Source organism: Drosophila pseudoobscura, chromosome 4 (genome assembly GCF_009870125.1).
Source record: "Drosophila pseudoobscura strain MV-25-SWS-2005 chromosome 4, UCI_Dpse_MV25, whole genome shotgun sequence".
Taxonomy (NCBI): domain Eukaryota; kingdom Metazoa; phylum Arthropoda; class Insecta; order Diptera; family Drosophilidae; genus Drosophila; species Drosophila pseudoobscura.
In genome coordinates this window covers 10,221,123-10,239,367 of record NC_046681.1, presented here as the reverse complement: position 1 = coordinate 10,239,367, position 18,245 = coordinate 10,221,123, and the positions used below count along the sequence as shown (strand labels likewise).

Genomic DNA, 18,245 nt, shown 5'->3' with positions numbered 1-18,245 from the left:
GTGCATATGTTTATGGAAGCCGTCCATGTGAGCCTGGCCCAGACCAGGTTTTGGCCACTTCAAGTGGTTTCTGGTTGTGTTTTTCGATATGTTTAAGTCTTAAATCTAACAGAAAATTTCTAGTGTTTGTTTAAATTTACAACGGAAATGTTTGTATACCCAAAACTGAGTGAAAATTTGGTAAAGTGCTTTATTTGAACTGTGGAGAGGCATAAAATTTGATTAAAACTTGGATTGAAAGAGATATATCAACATTGCTTACAGAATTTGAATTTTTTCAAGGGTTTAAGTATTTCTGCCTCATTTAACCCTTTTGGGAGTCATTTCTTGGTAATAATATTCCCTCTTTTATTAATAGAAAACCGCCAAAGCCAGCCCCCAGCGATAGAGAAATGAGGAAAATCATTCAATCAATGTTAAACCATTTCATCATTATTTTTGCCCGTTCTTTTCTTGCCTTTTCATAGCCTCGAGAGCGCCACAAAATCGTTATTGATTGACGGCGGGGGGGCTGCTGGGCTGGGGCTATGGGTAATGCAAATTATGCATGCCACAAGCTTCTACTCAAAGGGTATACTATATATGTTTAAGGGGTGTGTATAGAAGTCGCAAGTCAAGCCAAATCTGACTTCAAGTGGCGCCCCTTGCCTCGCGCTGAACACTATTAATATCCATGGAAAAATGTACGAAAAGATGGCTTGCTTTTTGGGTTCGAAGCTGGAGATACCCTTAAACAAGAAGTTCCTATAATTTCTCTGGCATTTAATATGATATCCCATCTATGGAAAGCTTGAAAGCAGTGGAAAACTTTTGTTTTCAATCGTAATACCCCTTTCGAAAGGGTATACAAAATGGTAAAATTCTATGGTGACAGTGGGCGGCACTGCTACCGCTTTATGGACAGACTATATATTAAATCCCAGTATATGGAGATCGATAAAATTTTATTTAGTTCCGTTGTGGTTCCGTTCTGCTTCGTTCCGTTCCGTTCCGTTCCCTTCTCGGTTCTCGGTTCTTCCGCTGACTTGTCAATGGGCAAAGGACATGCGTTTGCGCTTAACCTACATGCAGCTGGTGGTCTCGTTGTCGCTGTCGTTGTCGGTGGTGCCTGGTGGGATGGTGGTGGTATATCCTTCCCCCAACTATATCCTGCTCTATCCACCCTCACTCTCTCTGTGTGCCCGGCTTTCCCCTTCGTGTGCTGTATTCGTTTACTTACTTTCTTTCACTTTGTTGTGACAGTATTTATTTGTATTCCAATCGATGCGTATCGCCTCTTTTGTGTAGTTGTTTGTGCTGCCGGATTGTCGGTCCCCGGGCGCGGTAAAATATATATTGCCGTGACAAATATTGGATACAGTGCACCAATTGGCCCTCGCACTTTTGTTTATAATCGAAGTTGCGATTTTTTCTTTTAAAGAAATTGAATTAAATGAAGTCTACCCAAAAGGTGGAAGGAAATTAAAGTTTTAGTTTGAGAAATTACTTGGCTTCAACCTTATAAGACTTCCTATACATTGCATTGAAAAACAGTTGGAAAAACGTAAGTACTTCTGGAATGTTCGGTTGGAAAGGCAAGGGTTAACCAAAAATCAAAAGCCAAAAGGGTTAAATTTTTAGTGGAATTTATTGAAAATTAATTTTTTGGTTATTATTTAATATAATTTTTTTTTGATTATTTTATATTAATGTTAATTTTTTCTATTATTTAATATTAATATTAAATGTTTTATTATTATTAAATATTTTAATTAAATTATTTTTTAATAATATTATTTTTTTTTATATTATTTTTTTTAATATTAATTTTTTTTAATATTATTTTTTTAAGTTTTTTTTTAACATCAATTTTTTTTAATATTAATTTTTATTTAATATTAATTTTTTTTAATATTAATTTTTTTTAATATTAATTTTTTTATTTAATATTATTTTTTTAATATGTTAAAATTTTTTTAATATATTTTTTTTTTATTTAATATTATACTCGCTGACTCGATAGCCCATTTGCCGCAACATTGAATTATGCGAATACGTTCCATCTGACTCAATTTTTAATTTGATTTCATGACAATGGGGACATTCTCTGTCCACAGCACCAATCAGCACTTTCGGATTAGCGGAATATTCAATATTTGGCTGGTACTCGAATGCCGCACGAAGAAACGAAGCGGATTGTAAATGCTTGATATTGAAAACCCAAATTCATTCAATAACTCATTTAATAAAGAGAAAACCCCAGCAATGCCGAAGAACACTTCTCGAATTCCACACAAATTCCCCCGCAAATTGTGCAATATGAAATTCCGCCATAACTTATTGATTAATCAGTAATATTTTACTTTATTATCCTTTGCGCAACCCCCGGCAGAGGGGACTTGTCTCATATGGGGTGAAAAGGTTATAATGCAAATTCCCACAACGCTCTTATCGGCCGCATTTAATTTCCCCGAGCAGCTGGCCCCAATCCCCCAGTTATCGTGTCATATTCCAATAATTATGGCCACATATGGTGCCAGTGGCAGTGGCAGTGGCAGTGGGAGGTGGCAGCCGGGGCACTGGCATTGGAGCTGGCTGAGAAATGAACACAGTTTGTGCCACACACGCCTTTGGTGGAAACTTTTGTGCATTTTGCACTTGATAACAATCGCTTCGGAGAGGGATGGGCTGGGCTCTAGGCTCCGGTGCTGTGCAAACTTTCACGCGAAAAAGTTCAAGGACACTCTGTACGGCATGGGTGTGGCATCCACATGCCCGTCCTCTCTATATCCCCATTTTCATCCATTCATGCCGCCGAGGTTGAAACTTCGAGACGACTGCAGCGGCTTGGCTCTCGGCTCTCGGCTCTTGGCGGCTTGTTTAACTTGTCTGTTGAAAATTGCATTTTCGATTAAGTCGGGGCCTGGCTCTGGGCTCTGTATAAACAGCCATCGAGTACATTTCATATTGTGGCATGTAGCAAATTTAGATTGTGCAACCAACAGCCAAAAAAAAAGAAGGAAACCCCAGAGATGAGGAAACTTTCTCGTGTCTGCCTAAACGATGGTAAAGTTTCAAGTTTGATTGTTTGACAAGCATTTACCACATTAAATTAACTTTTTTTTTGTAGATCAAAGAGTTGGAAATTGATTTGAAAGGATTATTTTCAAGGCAGGAAAAAGGAGTGCCAGAATTAGTTCATTGGAAGTGTTTGCTTTGAGGCAGGTGGAGATCTCGTTAGGACTGGTCCAAAGTCTCCCATTCCTTGCTGAGGACTTTCAATAGATTCCATTACATGTCTATATCCTCCCCTGCAAAACGTGCGACACTTAACTCCAAATTAGGTCACATTCGCCGCCTGAAACTAAATCCCTTAATGCGAACTGGGAGCCTTATGTAACTGCCACTCCCTAATGGCATTACTTATCTATTACGAACCACAAGGCTCCACGACTACCGCCTCCCCGTGTGCCCTCCCCTGCTCGTGCATAATTAGCCATCTCTGTGATTATATCCCCCTTGATGCTATAATTCCATTATAGCCGGGACCAGGACCACTACCAGGACACTTTCCTACCCTTTGCCACTGTCATAAACAGCTCGATGGTGCCATAAAACTCCTGCTGTTATGGCTGACTCTCTTTTTTTTTCTGATTTGATTAAACTGCAATTAGCTTTGGGAAGGGACCAACCCTCCAGCCGAGACAACAGAGTGAAATGGAGCTGCATAATGTCCGATGACATCAGCCAAAAGGGCAAAGAAACCCCACCCTGGTTGAAAGCTGGTTGAAAGTGCGTTGAACTGCTGCCAAGTGGGCAACTGGGAAACGCCCCACTGAACTACTTTGGCCACACGGCAGCTACTGCCAAAAAGTCTAAGCACGTGCAGGATGTACCAGGATGGATGCCGGGACCCGGCTGGCGCCAGTAAGAAGGAGTACACTGTAAAAAACGGTGAACTGAAGGGCCCTGCTGACCCTCAAAACCCTCATTTGACGCAGTATTGCGAACTATTTCTTTGCTTCAAGCAATGTCACTTCTTCTGTCAGCTTCTTTGTTCTTAGGACCAATCCGCACTTTCGGATGAGCGGGATATTCACTATTTTTGCTCTAAAATCCCGATTATCCACCATTTAGAGTGGGGGGAAGGTGGAAAATACCTTACTACCTATTAAAATATCTACTAAATATACAAACAAAATTTCATAAAAATCGGTCGAGCCGTGACACGAAATTTCTATATATTCGAATACAATGATCCAATATTTGCAGCCCCAATGCATAGATCTTTGTGCCAGGGGAAAGTGACGTGCATTTGCTGAGAAAATATCCCATAAGCGAACAGATATCAAGTAAAACGAATGACATTAATAGAGATCATGTAGTTCTAGTACTTTATCGATGATTAAGGGAGTTAATCCATCCATTTGTCGTTTGCCCTAACCACATCCATAAAAGTAAAAGTTGTACTATTTTCCAAAGGCCAATTTTTCCCAGTGTATCTACGCAATTTATGCGCAGAGTCATCCGGTTTTCGGGGGATAGAAAAACAGTCGGGGAAAGTGTTTGCCCTGACAGCTGAAATAATTTGCATACTTTTCAAGAATCCTTCGAGATTGCCAAACTTAATTACATTTCTCTCTTTCTTATTCTTATGGTCCTGGCAGGATCCGGCCACATCACGTATACCCCGCCTGGACGGCCATTCCCGGATACCACAGCCGGGAAGCTTTGGCCTCGCACCGAACACCACCTCACACATACGTCCGCCGACGAGCACTGGCGGCGCCCTGAAGGCCACGCAGATCTTTCGCACCCCAGCACTGGCGCCGGCAGCGGCCAGACCGCGTCCCGCCAGCGTCCATACGGCAGCGTCGAGTGGAGGAGCCGCCGGGCCGCTCAGGGACCTGGGGAGCAGCCTCAAGAAGAGCGCCAGCGGCGAGAGGATCAACAATGCCGTGAGTCTGCTCAGCAAGCGGACCACCACGGTGCTGAAGAAATACTTTGGCACCACCAGCAACGGAATGATCAGGAGCAGCTCTCGAGGGGAATCGCCAGCTCCGACCGCAACAAATTTGCAGGCAAAGCACACGCCGATGACGAGCTCTTTGCCCGTGACGCCCATGCCGGGCGGGAAGCGGGGCATGGTCAGCAGCCAGCAGCTGACCAGCAGCACGCCCATGCCCCTGCTGCGGTCCGAGACGTTCGTCTGCGACGAGGAGGAGGAGAAGAACCTCAATCGGACACGAGTGGAGAGCACACGGCTCTCCAGTCTGGGATTCGGTCAAACTTTGGGCCTGGATTCGCCTGGAGATGCCAATGCCACGCAGGTCCTGGCCCGAGATGCCACGCGAATCCTCAAGGATGCGCCCAAAACAATGCTGGATCAGGCCCATCAGGTGATGAAGGGTTTCAGCACCAAGATGAGCTCCTTGGGCTCCCCCATAGCGCCGCCCATAGATGCCACCCAGACGATTGTGTCGCCGACTCTTTCCCCAGGATTTGGCGTAACGATGCATGTGATGACTGACGATTTGGTGGCAGCCAATGCCACCCACACAGTCAACGCCTCCTCCCAGATGCTGGGCAGGACTATGCCGGTGATCCAGGACTCCAAGGACTCCACCGGAATGGGAAATCTCACCAAAACGATCGATTCCCCGGGAGATGTCACCAAGTTTATTGCCAATGGAGGAAATCTAACGCAGAGCATCGACCAGTTGCCGCTGCTGGAGCACATGTCCATGCCATCGGGATTGGATGCGGTGGTGGCCGCCAGTGACAAGGGCAGGGGCAATGGCAGAGGCAAGGGCAGATCAGAGACCGAGCTGGACGACACGCTGGACGTGACGCTGACGCCTCTGGCGCCGGACAAGACCAACATGAAGCTGCCACTGAACTCCACGCTGAACACGGAGCGCCTGCTGGATCTCAGTGGGCTCCAGTCGCCGGCCCGACACATCCAATTGTTGAATCTGACGCGGGAATTCATGGAGGCCACGCCGCACAGGCATGCCACGCAGACGGGACGCCGCTCCATGGGCCACGGACACACGCTGCTGTGCCTCTCGCCCCAGTCGGCGGCGACCACGCCGCACGGGCTGCGTCTGGGCATGGGCCAGCAGACGCCACAGCCGGTGCACCTGCTGTCGCCGCTGCTGAAGCAGGCGCAGAGCGAAATGGTGCTGCCGACGCGTACGCCCGATGCGGATACCGTCCTCGAGCGGCACGGGACGCTGGAGAACACCCTGACGTCGTCCCAGAGCCGCACGCGCTACAGCTTTAGCCTGGATCTGCCCGACTCCACGCTGGACTGCTCCTTCGAGCTGGTGGACAACTCGTTCTCCTCCTCGCAGCAGCAGTTGCAGCAGCTGCAGCAGCAGCTCCTCAAGAAGCAGAGCTCCTTCGAAATGGACGAGAGCCTGGGCATCCTCACGCCCGACCAAATGAAGGACTTCCTCGACTCGCCGCAACACAACAATCTCATCCACAACATGGAGCTGCAGCTGGCCGCAGGCGGTCACCGGCTGCACCATCCCAACATGCAGCAGTTGCGCATGGAGCAGACCCCCTCCCCGGAGGAGCTGCCCCTCGATCCCGTCGAGATCAAAACGGAGATTGTGAAGCAGGTGGAGGCCTGCCCCCAGCCGCCAGCCGGCCAGGTGTCGTGCCCCACCTCGGGGCAGTCGAAGCTGAGCAACAGCTTCATCACGAGCGTCACGAGTGTCACCAGCCTGGACACGGGCTACCAGGGCGATGGGGAAATGTCCCGTCCAGCCTCGCGCGGCGCCTCCGATCACTCGCCCAGCAACGGCCCGCATTTGGGGCGCGTGAGCCGCCAGCCCAGCTTTCCGCCACCCATCCCAGCGGCAGCTGCAGCTCCGGCAGCGCCCATGCGGCGTCAGGACCCCATGACGGACTCCGACTTCTTCACCGAATCCGATGCGGACGATGTGCTCCAGCGGGGCGATCGACGGGCCCAGGTGATCGACGGACAGCTGTACGGACCCACCATGCAGCCGAGTGCCTCCGTGCCACAGATGGAGGACTCCTGCATGGAGTCCTCGGGGATTTTCACTGATGTGGAGAATCGTTGCGACGAGGAGATGCGCCAGCCAGAGCTGGAGGTGGATCCCGAACCGGATCCGGATGTGGATATGTCGCCGGATGACTCCACGCAAACAATGCGCAAGGCGGGAGCAGGAGGGGGAGTTCAAGGCCAGCAAACGCAACAGCAGCAGCAGCAGCAGCGACCCCCCAGCAGCTGTCTCTCTTCCTCGTCGGCGGCCACAACGCTCTCGAATCGAACCTCGTACTGCAGCGTCGATGGGGGGAGCACGAAGAGCTTTGCCGACGAAGCTTTCGCGCCGACGGCGGCGAGTGCCGGCGGCAGCGACTGCTGCCGATCGTCGCTGGCGCTTTCAGTTCAGCCGACAGCGTCGCCGCGTCCACACGCCTCACTGTCGTCGCTCTGCACCGTCGAGACCTATCGCGGCTCCGTGTCCGCCTCCTCCAGTTCGTCGATCGCGTCGCCCAAGTCGTGCAAAGCCCTCCTGACCACAACAAAAGCCGCAAGATCCACCACCAGCCCATCGACGGGCACCCCCCCTCGCAGCTCCAAGTCGCCGCGCAGCTCCAAATCGCATACGCCCAATAAATGGGATGCCGTTATGAATAAGATCGCCAGCAACAAGCCGTTGATCAAAACCAACTACAATGATGTGAAATCGAAAGTGTCCAGCACCCGCGCCGCCGCCATGGCTGGGCAGGGCCAGAACTCTGCCCCTGGCTCTGGCTCTGGCTCCACTCCCGCTCAGGGCTCCTCGAACTCTGTGTCCAAGGCCACCACGCCCAGTCCGCGGGGCAGTCCCAGTGTCAGTGCCAGGCGTTCGCCCTCGACCACCCCCAAGGTAGTCGCGCCACGCCACCAGCCCCTCGTTGTCAAGAGGAGCAGCAACAGCAGCAACTCCACCTCGAAGACGGCGGCCACACCATCACCGCCACCGTCAACGCGGCAGCCACAGGATAAAGGCTCAGTTGGCAACGGCGCTGCTGGTGTCGGCACACGGTCTAGCTCCAAGTCCCCCACGTCACCCACATCGCCGCCGACCAAGAGATTGCAGTCGACGCTTATCAATCGGTAAGTGGATCAAAATGATATCGTTTTGGGGGGGTTTTGCCTGGAAGGAAGAAAAAGGCTGCAAAGATTATAGATGATTCTCTAGTGGGGGAGAGAACAAGGTTCTTGAGGTTACAGGCGGTTAGGTGTAAGACTAGGGTACTTAGACTTAGGGTAAGACTAGGTAGGTTTCCCGATCAAAGAATTCGTGTCCATGCTTATCATTTAGTATATTTAGTAGGTGCCTGAAAAGAATATGTTTCAGAAGGAGTTTCTCTATAAGGTTACACCCAATGTTTGTCAATCAATAGATGATAACTGTCCGAAATGTTCATAGGAATATCGGCAATGGTTGCTTACACAATGATATGATGGGATAATTGTATGGTTGAGGGTATTTGAGAGATTTACTTGTTATAGAAGACTGACTGGCTCACAGATCTATAGGTAAACCACAAAACTATATTTTTCAGGAATATTCCTGGAAATATTAGTGGCAGAAACCAATCAAAACGTCCTCAAGTTGATATCTTCATAGGAAGTTTCCATTGTACAGCACCCCGAAATTGTTTTCAACTAAATTTTAATCAATGAATATTTAAGTCTATTGTATTACAGATCTTATTTAAACTTTAGCAGATTTGCCACAATCTCCCATATTATTAATAAAATTATATTTAATAGCTGATAGGCCATCAATTTATAGATTTACTGGGAGTAAAACAATCCCATGATTAGCCCCATTTGTATAGGGTATCAATAGCTTCGATCTGCTAAGCTTTGCTTGATTTTTGTTTGTTTTTAGCATATCTTTTGCGCAGTTTCTTATCGCTTCTAAAAGCACCCCAAAACCTATCAATTTTCTTATCAATTTCTTTGTATTTTTTTGATGGATTTCTTGGGTTCCGTTTTGTGTTGCTCCATTTTTTTATACACAGTCGTGTATATATTTTTTGATAGGGCTATCGAAGGTTTGTTAATGGCCATACCATCCATCCATCCATCCACCTGTATACCCACCTATACCTGTGCCTGTTCCATGGCAATCTTGTCCGAGTTTTTAATGAGTTCAGGGCCATGGGGCAGGGCGCGGACTGGCTCTCTGAGTAGATAACAATTGCAGCCAAAGTATTTTAATAATTCATCAGAGAACACTCGTAGAATTAGAAATTACGAGCAAATGAAGGCTGATGAGGGGGAATAAATAAATAATTGAGGAGGGGCAATTCTATAGATATATCTATGGGTATCCGTGGAACTATTTAAGCTCTTGGTTTTTTGTTTTCTATAAACTTTTCTTGAAAGGTGCAAATTAATTTGCTTCATCTTCATTTTTTTGCTTTATTTACTGTGTCTCTGACGTCATTTGCTGTGTGTCTGTGTGTGTGTGTCTGTGTGAATATACAAATTAACCACATTGGCCTGCCCTGAATTGCCTTTAATTAGATGGCATAGACGCCCCCCACAAAAGTGCCACCGAAAAAGTTCATGAACTCTGGGGAAAGAGCAGCAAAATGGCAAAGGTGTGGAGCTTGAGCTTGATTTATTGTGCTCGTGTCGTGTGTATTAAACATCGTTTAGCCATGGTTAAGTCTGATGATTGTAGAGCCAAAATTTGCTCGAAATTTAAGCCCAAAGTGAGGCGAAACCCTCTGTGCGTGTTGCATGTGCTTTGCTTTAATTTCCAGCTTAATTTCGCAGATATATATAAATTTATCTATAATGCATGTTCGAGTACTCGCTGAAGTGCGCAGCACACAAATCGCTTGCCGCCCCCTGAAATGACAATTCCCCCCTGAGGGGGGCTTGCATTATACAAATTAACTCTGAAAACGAGACAAACGCGGGATGGCTGGAGGGATGGAAATTAATACCTTCTGAACTTTGGCTTTTGGGCTACAGAGAGATAGAGGGAGGGGAAGGGAGGGGAAGGGAGGGGAAGGGAGGGGGGCACAGTCAACAATCTAACAAATTGTTAAACATTCCAAAAGGCAGAACAAATTATAATTTTATACATGTATTTATACACTTTCAGAGGGTACTAACAGGTATTTGAAACGTTAGAAGGGAATATTTTGTAGAACTCACAATATTATTATTTTTTTTTTAGTTCTTTTTTAGAAGTGTCTATCCTTCTTTTCAACCTTCTTATGAATTTTTTTAATGAAATATCATCATAAAATCTATCTTTTTTTATGGTCTGAAAAGAATATTGCATCAAAAACAGTCGAAAATCCTTAAACTTCCCAAAAGGAATACGAGTATTGGTCGTTTTTCAACATTGGATCTTCCTAAGAAAATTTATATAGTATCTATATCTATCCTTTCATCATTATCTTATCATAAAGAGTTTGTGCCTACAACTAGTGAAATAATAATATTCAAAATCGTATTAATCTCTCATAGACACTATCAATTTTCAAGCGTATCCAAAGCTTCGGTTATAAATTCTAATCTTTTCCTTTTTGTTAGTTTGTTTTGTTGGGGAATTTTTCCTGTTATTTTTCAGTTCGCAGTTCAGTTAACATGCAAAACATTTTCAATTACAAATTTTTCGCAACAAAAAAAAACAGCAAAAATTAACAAACCGCGGAGAATCCCCCCACAGATGATCAACAATTTTGTTGCCTTTGTATTTCCCTACACGACGCAAACAACAATAAAATAAAAATTCATTAGATAAAAGATTTGAATCGGAGGTAAGCCACGATTCGTGGAATTGTGTGTTGTTTGATGATGCTCTCGAGCCAACTCATGAATTTTCTTTCAATTTAAATCAAACATCAAAGATTTCAACAAGCCCAAGCCCAAGCCCAAGTCAATTGAAGTGCGAATATCTATATGTACGGGTGCCTATGGCAGCTATAGATATAGATATATATCTCAACCGAGACGAGTCGAGACGAGCCGAGTGGAGCCGGCAATAACAAACTGAGCAAATGTGAATGTATCTTGTAGTGTGTGCTTTGTTTGGGTCACGGAACCGGCTCCGGCGACTGTGTGAAAAACACCCAAGCTCAAGTTGAGCAAATCTGTAGGTGTATAAATGTGTCTCTAGGTGTCGATATATCTATGGGTTTGTCAATTCACGGGGGATTACGTAAATGAATGAAATGCTTCCCCGTAATGAGAGAATCTTGTGATATTGAGAATGGCAATCGGGTTTAAGCTATAGCGAAGGTTTCCCAGCTTGAAAGTAATACTACATTAATCACACTCGACTATAAATGAATGATTACAGTTTATTCCTGCTTAGCTTTTATACAAAATAAATCATAATAAAATAAAAAAATAATAATATAAAAAAATAATAATATAAAAAAATAATAATATAAAAAAATAATAATATAAAAAAATAATAATATAAAAAAATAATCATAAATAAAAAATAATAATATACAAAAAAATGTATAATATATAATGAATAATAAATCAAATAAATAAAATATAATAAAACAAAAATAATAAATCACATAAAATTATTTAATTCCTTTTCCGATCATACGATTCTTCCATTAAGTAGTTCAAGATTTAATTGCTTAAAACTAACAATACAATACAGAGCCAGTTACTACACTTACGAGATTGTAGCCATAGTAGAACATTACGTCATGGATCTTACTACAGAGATTTTAATTATAGCCTCAGTCCAGAAATGATATCACTTTCGTAATGAATAATTGCGGTTTCACCTTGACTTTCATTCGGCCTATAGATAAAACGGATATTTGCTGGTAGATTCGTATATAATCGTAAATGCAAATTTGTATAAATAACGAATTATATATCAAGCATAATTTATATAAGATTAAGGGTTTAATCGGAGTTATCAACCGTAAAAATTCCAAAATAGGTATTTTTGGGTAGCAGTTATAAGACTTTTTAGACAGATTAATATTAATAATTGTCACGAAATATAATTCTATAAAGTGCATAATTCTTCCCATTCTTCTGGTGTTTCTTATCTTATCGCCTCTGAAATAAACAGAAATTATAAGTATATTATAGGGCCTAGCTGGTTTTTAGTGTGTGGTCAGATGTGTATAAAGAATTCCCCCCAAAATATGTTCACGCAAAATTCTCATGGGCACAATATCTTATTCAACCTTTTATTCAGTAAAAAATTTAAACAAATTAAAAAATATTTTAACAAATAAATATGTCATTCTCCAATGTCCATAAATACTCCGCTTATCAAAAAGAGAAATTTTAGTCTGCTTTTGACTTTTTCTACAAAAGTTTTCATAAATAATATTCGCCACAAATATCCCCCTTATCATGCCATTGCCATTCTTTAAGACTTTGTTTGTCTCTCCATAGATGTAGACCCACTCATGGCAAAAGCAATTTCAATATACAAGTTTTGTTGAAGAATCAAACGAAATTCCAAACTTCAATGGATTCATTAAAAACTTGTAATCACAACTCAAACAATCAGCGAGCGACAATCAAACAATTTTTTGATTCGTGTGCACAAAAAACCAAGTAAATAATTGAGAAAAAACGACATGAAAGACCCAGACCACAGACCCCAGACCTCAGACCCCAGACCCAGACCCTGCCGTAATTTAGGTCTCCCGAGTCGAGTCTTTTGGCCATTAGCGAACACATGTTATCGGCCAGAGGGCAGCCGGAGACGACGGCGTGTAACTCGAAGATAAACAATCCGAAACAGAGGGGCCAGAAGCCACACGAATAAATATCATAAATTTCGACAAGGTCAACAGAATAGCAACAGCAACAGCAATTAAGGAAGCACACGGAATTACAGTCTCCTCCGCTCCAAAGAAAAGCCCCAAACACACGAATGCAAATATTGATTTTACATCTGGAAATAGACCAGTGGCACTTCCTCTCTCTCTCTCGCAGGAATCAAAAATAGGTCTGGCAGGGGGCTTACAGCGGAGCTGGGAGAAAATTGGAAATCGAACATTAGGCGCGTCTCGGGCGCGCACACCGTCGAGCATAATAACGATTTGTGTCTGGTAAGCGGATTCATTAGCACGTGCATGGCGAGGCTTTGCTTGGGATTTTGCTTTGTTTTCTCGTCTGACGATTCAGGCATTGCTGCTTTTTTTTTTTTGAGAGAGATGAGAGAGCCATAAACTGAATTTGTAAGATGCACAGTGAGAAAAGTACAGGAGTTTGTGGAACGACGCAAGTTGGTGGCAGTTTTTTGTGAAGATTACTTTGGATAGTTTTTGAATGAACACTCTCTTCATGGATAGGCCTCGAATAAGACCACTATAGAGGCTATTACAATCAGAGGAAAATAGCATAGTTAAAAAACAAACCCATATTAAAATTAAATATTCAGTTTTTAAATTAAACAGAATTTATATTGGTTGGAAAAATAAATATATTAAAAAATGTCTACGATCTATATTTTATCTAAATATAAAACACATTAAAATAAATATTATAAATTAAATTTTTTAAAAATTTAATTCTTCTAAGTATGTAGAATTATTTCATTTAATTTTTTTTTATTATATAAAAAAGTTTTGGGTCTTCGTCTTGGTCGTCTCGATATTTTACTCATATCGGCGCTAGCGAGGTGGAGCGGGTGAGCCGAAAGAGCGAAGCGAGTGAGCCAGGGGCATGCCGCCTATTATGAGATATATATTTATTTATTTTAAATATAAAATATATTTTATTTTATGTATTTTATTTGAATATATTTACAAATATATTTATTTTATTTAAATATATTTATTATTATCTGTTTTCAAATATTTTCGTATTAATTTCAAAATGTTATTAAAATTTGTACACTCGAAACAAATCTATTGGTACATAATATATGAACAGATGTTTATATTCTAAAATCTAAGTGTAAACGATATTAAAATGTCAGTGCTTTTTTCTCTGGGTGTAGTTTTTCCAACTTTTCCTTCACATACCTACACCATCAGCTCTCTGACAGTGCCTCTCATCACCATCTCAAAGATACATTCATCTGTGTGCCGACCCAAACAGTGTTTACGACTTTGACCTTTTGCCATGATATGGTAGTTTTTACTCTAATGACAATGACGACTGTTTCGCTAATAAAATGGCCGTAAATGTCATGGTGTTATTAATAAAAGCCATCAAACTCAATTGAAACCATACGTTCGGCTGCTGCATGGAAATTGCTAATAAAGTCGTTCCAATCTGCCAAGTCTGCCATCATCAGCTGCCGCCGACTTTGGTGTTTGGGGCATGCCCCAGGCGCGGAGACAGCGAGTCGGCAGCAGAGCTCTCTGTTGTGACAAGTGTCATGAGGAGCTGTCAACGCGCTGAAAGCTGAAAGCCGAAGCCGCGTAGCCATGAGCGCGAGAAGTCGACTATTTAACGTCCACCAAAAACAACAACAACAACCACAACAACCACAACAACAACAGCAACAAAATTATAGTTTTTAATTAAAAATGCAACCAGTTTTCATTTTCTCTTTGGCTTGAGCTTTGCTTTAAAAGTTTCCTTCAAATTATGTAAGTTTTTGGCGTAGTTTTTTAAAAGAAAAACCCAGAAAGATTTTGGAAGAAGCTTTGGATACCCTTAGAGATGGATTTAGGCGTAATCTGGGGGTGGAAAAAAGTATTAATATTCTCTGGAATTTATCTGTATTATAAACAGATTTTATCGCCAGGAATTTTATAATTCATCCATCGATTAGAGAGACCTACATATACTTCTATATAATTTATACAGATGTTTCCCTCTCTTCATTGGCCTCGTTTATAATACCCCTTGAAAGTGTATAAAATTGAGTGGAAAAAAGGTAAACTTGTCTGCGATAAAAAGCCCAACAGAATCCCCTTTTCCTCTCCCCACTTTCCACGCAGTACCCCCCTCATGCAGCTCTTTATTTTGCTCTTTTTTTTCCTTACAGTTTTGTTTGCATTTTTAATATGGCACACCATTTTTTGTTGTTGTGTATGCATAGCTGGCCAATTCATAAATGTATAATGGGAGGATTGAGAAAATAAGTGTTTATAAATATTAAATTAGCTGCTGCTGCTGCCCCTCGTTCAAATGAAGATACAATTTTTGGGCTGTGACTTGCCAATGCTCAACATTTTGGCATGCTCTTAAAAAAAATCCAGTTCCAGATTGAATATATTTATTAGATGTATGTAAAAACCTGTATTTTAATTGGCAAGATCTGAATAATAGAAGAAATCATAGAAGAAAATTCGTAAAAAATTAAATACTTAATGGGTTCTTATAAGAGTATTCCATCGGGGGAAATAGCAACCAAAAAAATAGCAAACAGAGCATGAGTTTTTTTATGTATTGTTTTTATTTTATTTTAAATTTAGGTATAGAAATTAATATGTAAATTATTTTCACAGCATGAGGTGGTAAATACTGGAATTTTTATAGCCGCTATAGAAAATGAGGTACATTTTTACAGAACTTTTGTTGGTGGCTCAGGGGTTCTAGACTGTGGGATACCCTGGTATTTAAGGCTCTCAAAATGTGCTAGAGTAACGAACGAATGAACTGGACTCGTATTCGCAGGAATTATACTTTTTTCTGTGGTAAGAGGAAGGTATATTTTATTTTTTGGTTTAGTAAAAGGCGACATTTTTACTCCCTTCGTTAGAGATTTAATTGTGGCAATATCTTATGATTAGAAGAATAAATATTGTACCCTTGTTTTGGAAAATGTATAGGTTGATTTATCAACTTTAATTCTATTACATTTTATATACAAAATTTCTGCCCTTACAGCACCATCCCACAGCCCCAACACACCTTTCATCTCCCCGTAGACCCCTCAGGAGAAACAGCATTACCCAACCAAAAACACACAAAAGCCGTGTTAAATGCTAAATATTTGATTGGCAACAAATGAAGTTAAAAGTTAAGTCCGAGCCCGAGCCAGAGCAATTTTCAGGCCAATTGTCAGATGCTCCACAAAAATAAAACACACAATTTTTGTGTAAAGTTCTTTCAGAAAACTGTACTGTAGCCACAAAATTCGGTTGGGAAAACTCAAAGGAAAAACTATTTGAGTAAATTTACGGCGTAAACTTATCCCCAGAGTGAAGCTGCGAAAAATGGTTAAGCTCTTGTTTGCTTTTCCAATTTACAAGAGGGGCAAAACCAACAAAAGTCTGGGGTCCGAATCCGTCGAGAAGTTGAGAGAACCATTTAGATGGATGTAAATCATACCCGAAACTCGTTGTATTTTTTGGGCGACCCTGAACTTGGGCCACAAAAAACTCGGATTCGAATCGAATCGAATGTATAGCCAATTAGGCGCCGTGTGAATATTTATGCGCTAATCAATGATCGGCTCATATTTATGGGCGTATTCGAAACGGTGCGGTTTTGCCTCTCCGGCTTTTCTGTTGAATAAACATAAATTTCCATAAAGAGCGCCAGGCCCGGGCCCGGGCCCAGTCGTGGAAATTTATGGTGTGGTTAGAGCCCAATCCCGAGTCGCCTTTGACCTTTTCGTGAGTGACACATTTGTTTGCGTGAAATGTGGCAAAACGGGGATCACGCCTGAAAGGCCCGCCATTAATCATTATTATTCTGACAAGTGAAACCTTTGGATCGGTTAATCCTTGTGAAGAAAACATAAACAGGCGGTACGATTGGGTGCCAACGAGGAGACAGGAGCTAGAGTTGGAGAATAGATGTATCTCTGGTGTTCGGAAGGTCTCTGCTTAGAGGACTATCATCCCAATAGTAGCGAGAGGCATAGATCTGGTTATATTCCTTCGAAATGTAACCCAGATCTGTGCTTCAAGGTGTGCCTCGAATCCTGTAATGCCTAAAAGAAAGCCATCCAAGGGATTCGGAGCAGGATCGGAGGTAGATCCAAGGTCGAGCGTTTACCAACTTTAGAGACTTCCGTGAAGCACTTGAGAGCACCTCAAAACCCCCATCGATGTTCTTTTGGGTTATTTTTATGCATTTGATTGATTTACTTGTGAATAAAATCGAATCAAATCGTGGCAAAGCCCATGAAATATTCGAATTTTTTCCATGAATTTTCCCTGCTCATTAATCTTCCATCGAATATTAGGTTACAAATGGAATAATAATGTGCATCTATAAAATATGTCACAGAAATCGTTTCGCTTTTTTGGCCTGGCTGACAAATGGCAAAGCTGATTGAAGCGACCCCAAAAGTGGTAGAGACAGAGACACAGAGAGAGAGAGATAGACAGAGAAAGGGAGATATGCCTTAAGCCTAGAATTCTAATGACATCCAATAAATCTTTTCGCCACAATTTACATATTGACGCTGTAACGAGTTTCATTGAAAGAGTTGTAGTATTCACAAAAGGTTACCATTTCCATTTCGATAGGGTACCCTGGTGGCAGGGGGGCACTGTTAGTTTTTTTTTTTTTGTGTTTTTTGTTAATTAATCAACTTTTGTGCCTTTGGGGGCACATTCGGCCAACTGGTTGGGGCTCTGTTTAGAGTTTTTGGCCGATAAATTGAAACCAGAACACTCCCCAAAGGCCCCAGCGTTGGTTCCCAGCGATGAAATTCAATAGAGCGTAACCAAATCCTATTTTCAATCAAATTTAATGAAATTGTTGCAATGCAATTCTCGCGGCTTTTGTTGCATTTTGACGTCAATTAAGCATTTCATTGGAAAATCCATTCCCTCTCCGTCTGGAGGGAACGCTTTTGGAATATTTATTCAGAGCTCGTTGAATTTTTCAAGCCAAATATTTTGCACTTTTTTTTTGTTTTTTTTTTTGCTAGACCCTGACGCATTTGCATTAACAATTTATGCCAATTTTCAGTTTGCGTTTTTCGCTCTTTTCGGTGGAGTAATTACTGGGTGGGTTGGGGGTTCTTTTTGGGGTTCTTAAGTGCACAAGAAACATGAAATTTGTAATTTGAAATTGTAATGAAGTTTGGCTGCTCTGTGGCCGTAAAACTTTTGCCCAGTAGCCGAGGAAAATTCTTTATTAGCAGCTGAGGAAAGCGCCAGGCGAATTACTATGCAAATTTACAGAGTTTTAAGTAGAACAGAAATCCGTAAATATAGCAAAACTCAAGGTTCAAGATGGTGTTGTTGGTTCTTCGGGTTGCCAGAGGATTTATTCTGTGACCCTGCGAATATATGTTTATCCCAAAACGAGTGTTAGCGACTGTCATATCTTTTTAATAACAGTGTTCTAACTC

General features: G+C 42.3%; 1 protein-coding gene across 1 annotated transcript; it reads left to right on the top strand.

The window, feature by feature from the left end:
- Positions 1-5,075: 5,075 nt before the first annotated feature.
- On the top strand, positions 5,076-8,123 carry LOC117183986 (uncharacterized). The gene has a single exon (XM_033379768.1). The coding sequence runs from the start codon at positions 5,076-5,078 to the stop codon at positions 8,121-8,123; it is 3,048 nt and encodes a 1,015-aa protein (XP_033235659.1).
- Positions 8,124-18,245: the final 10,122 nt, after the last annotated feature.

Excerpts from the sequence above, each read along its gene's own strand:
- LOC117183986 (XM_033379768.1), top strand. The coding sequence starts at position 5,076 with ATGACGAGCTCTTTGCCCGTGACGCCCATGCCGGGCGGGAAGCGGGGC.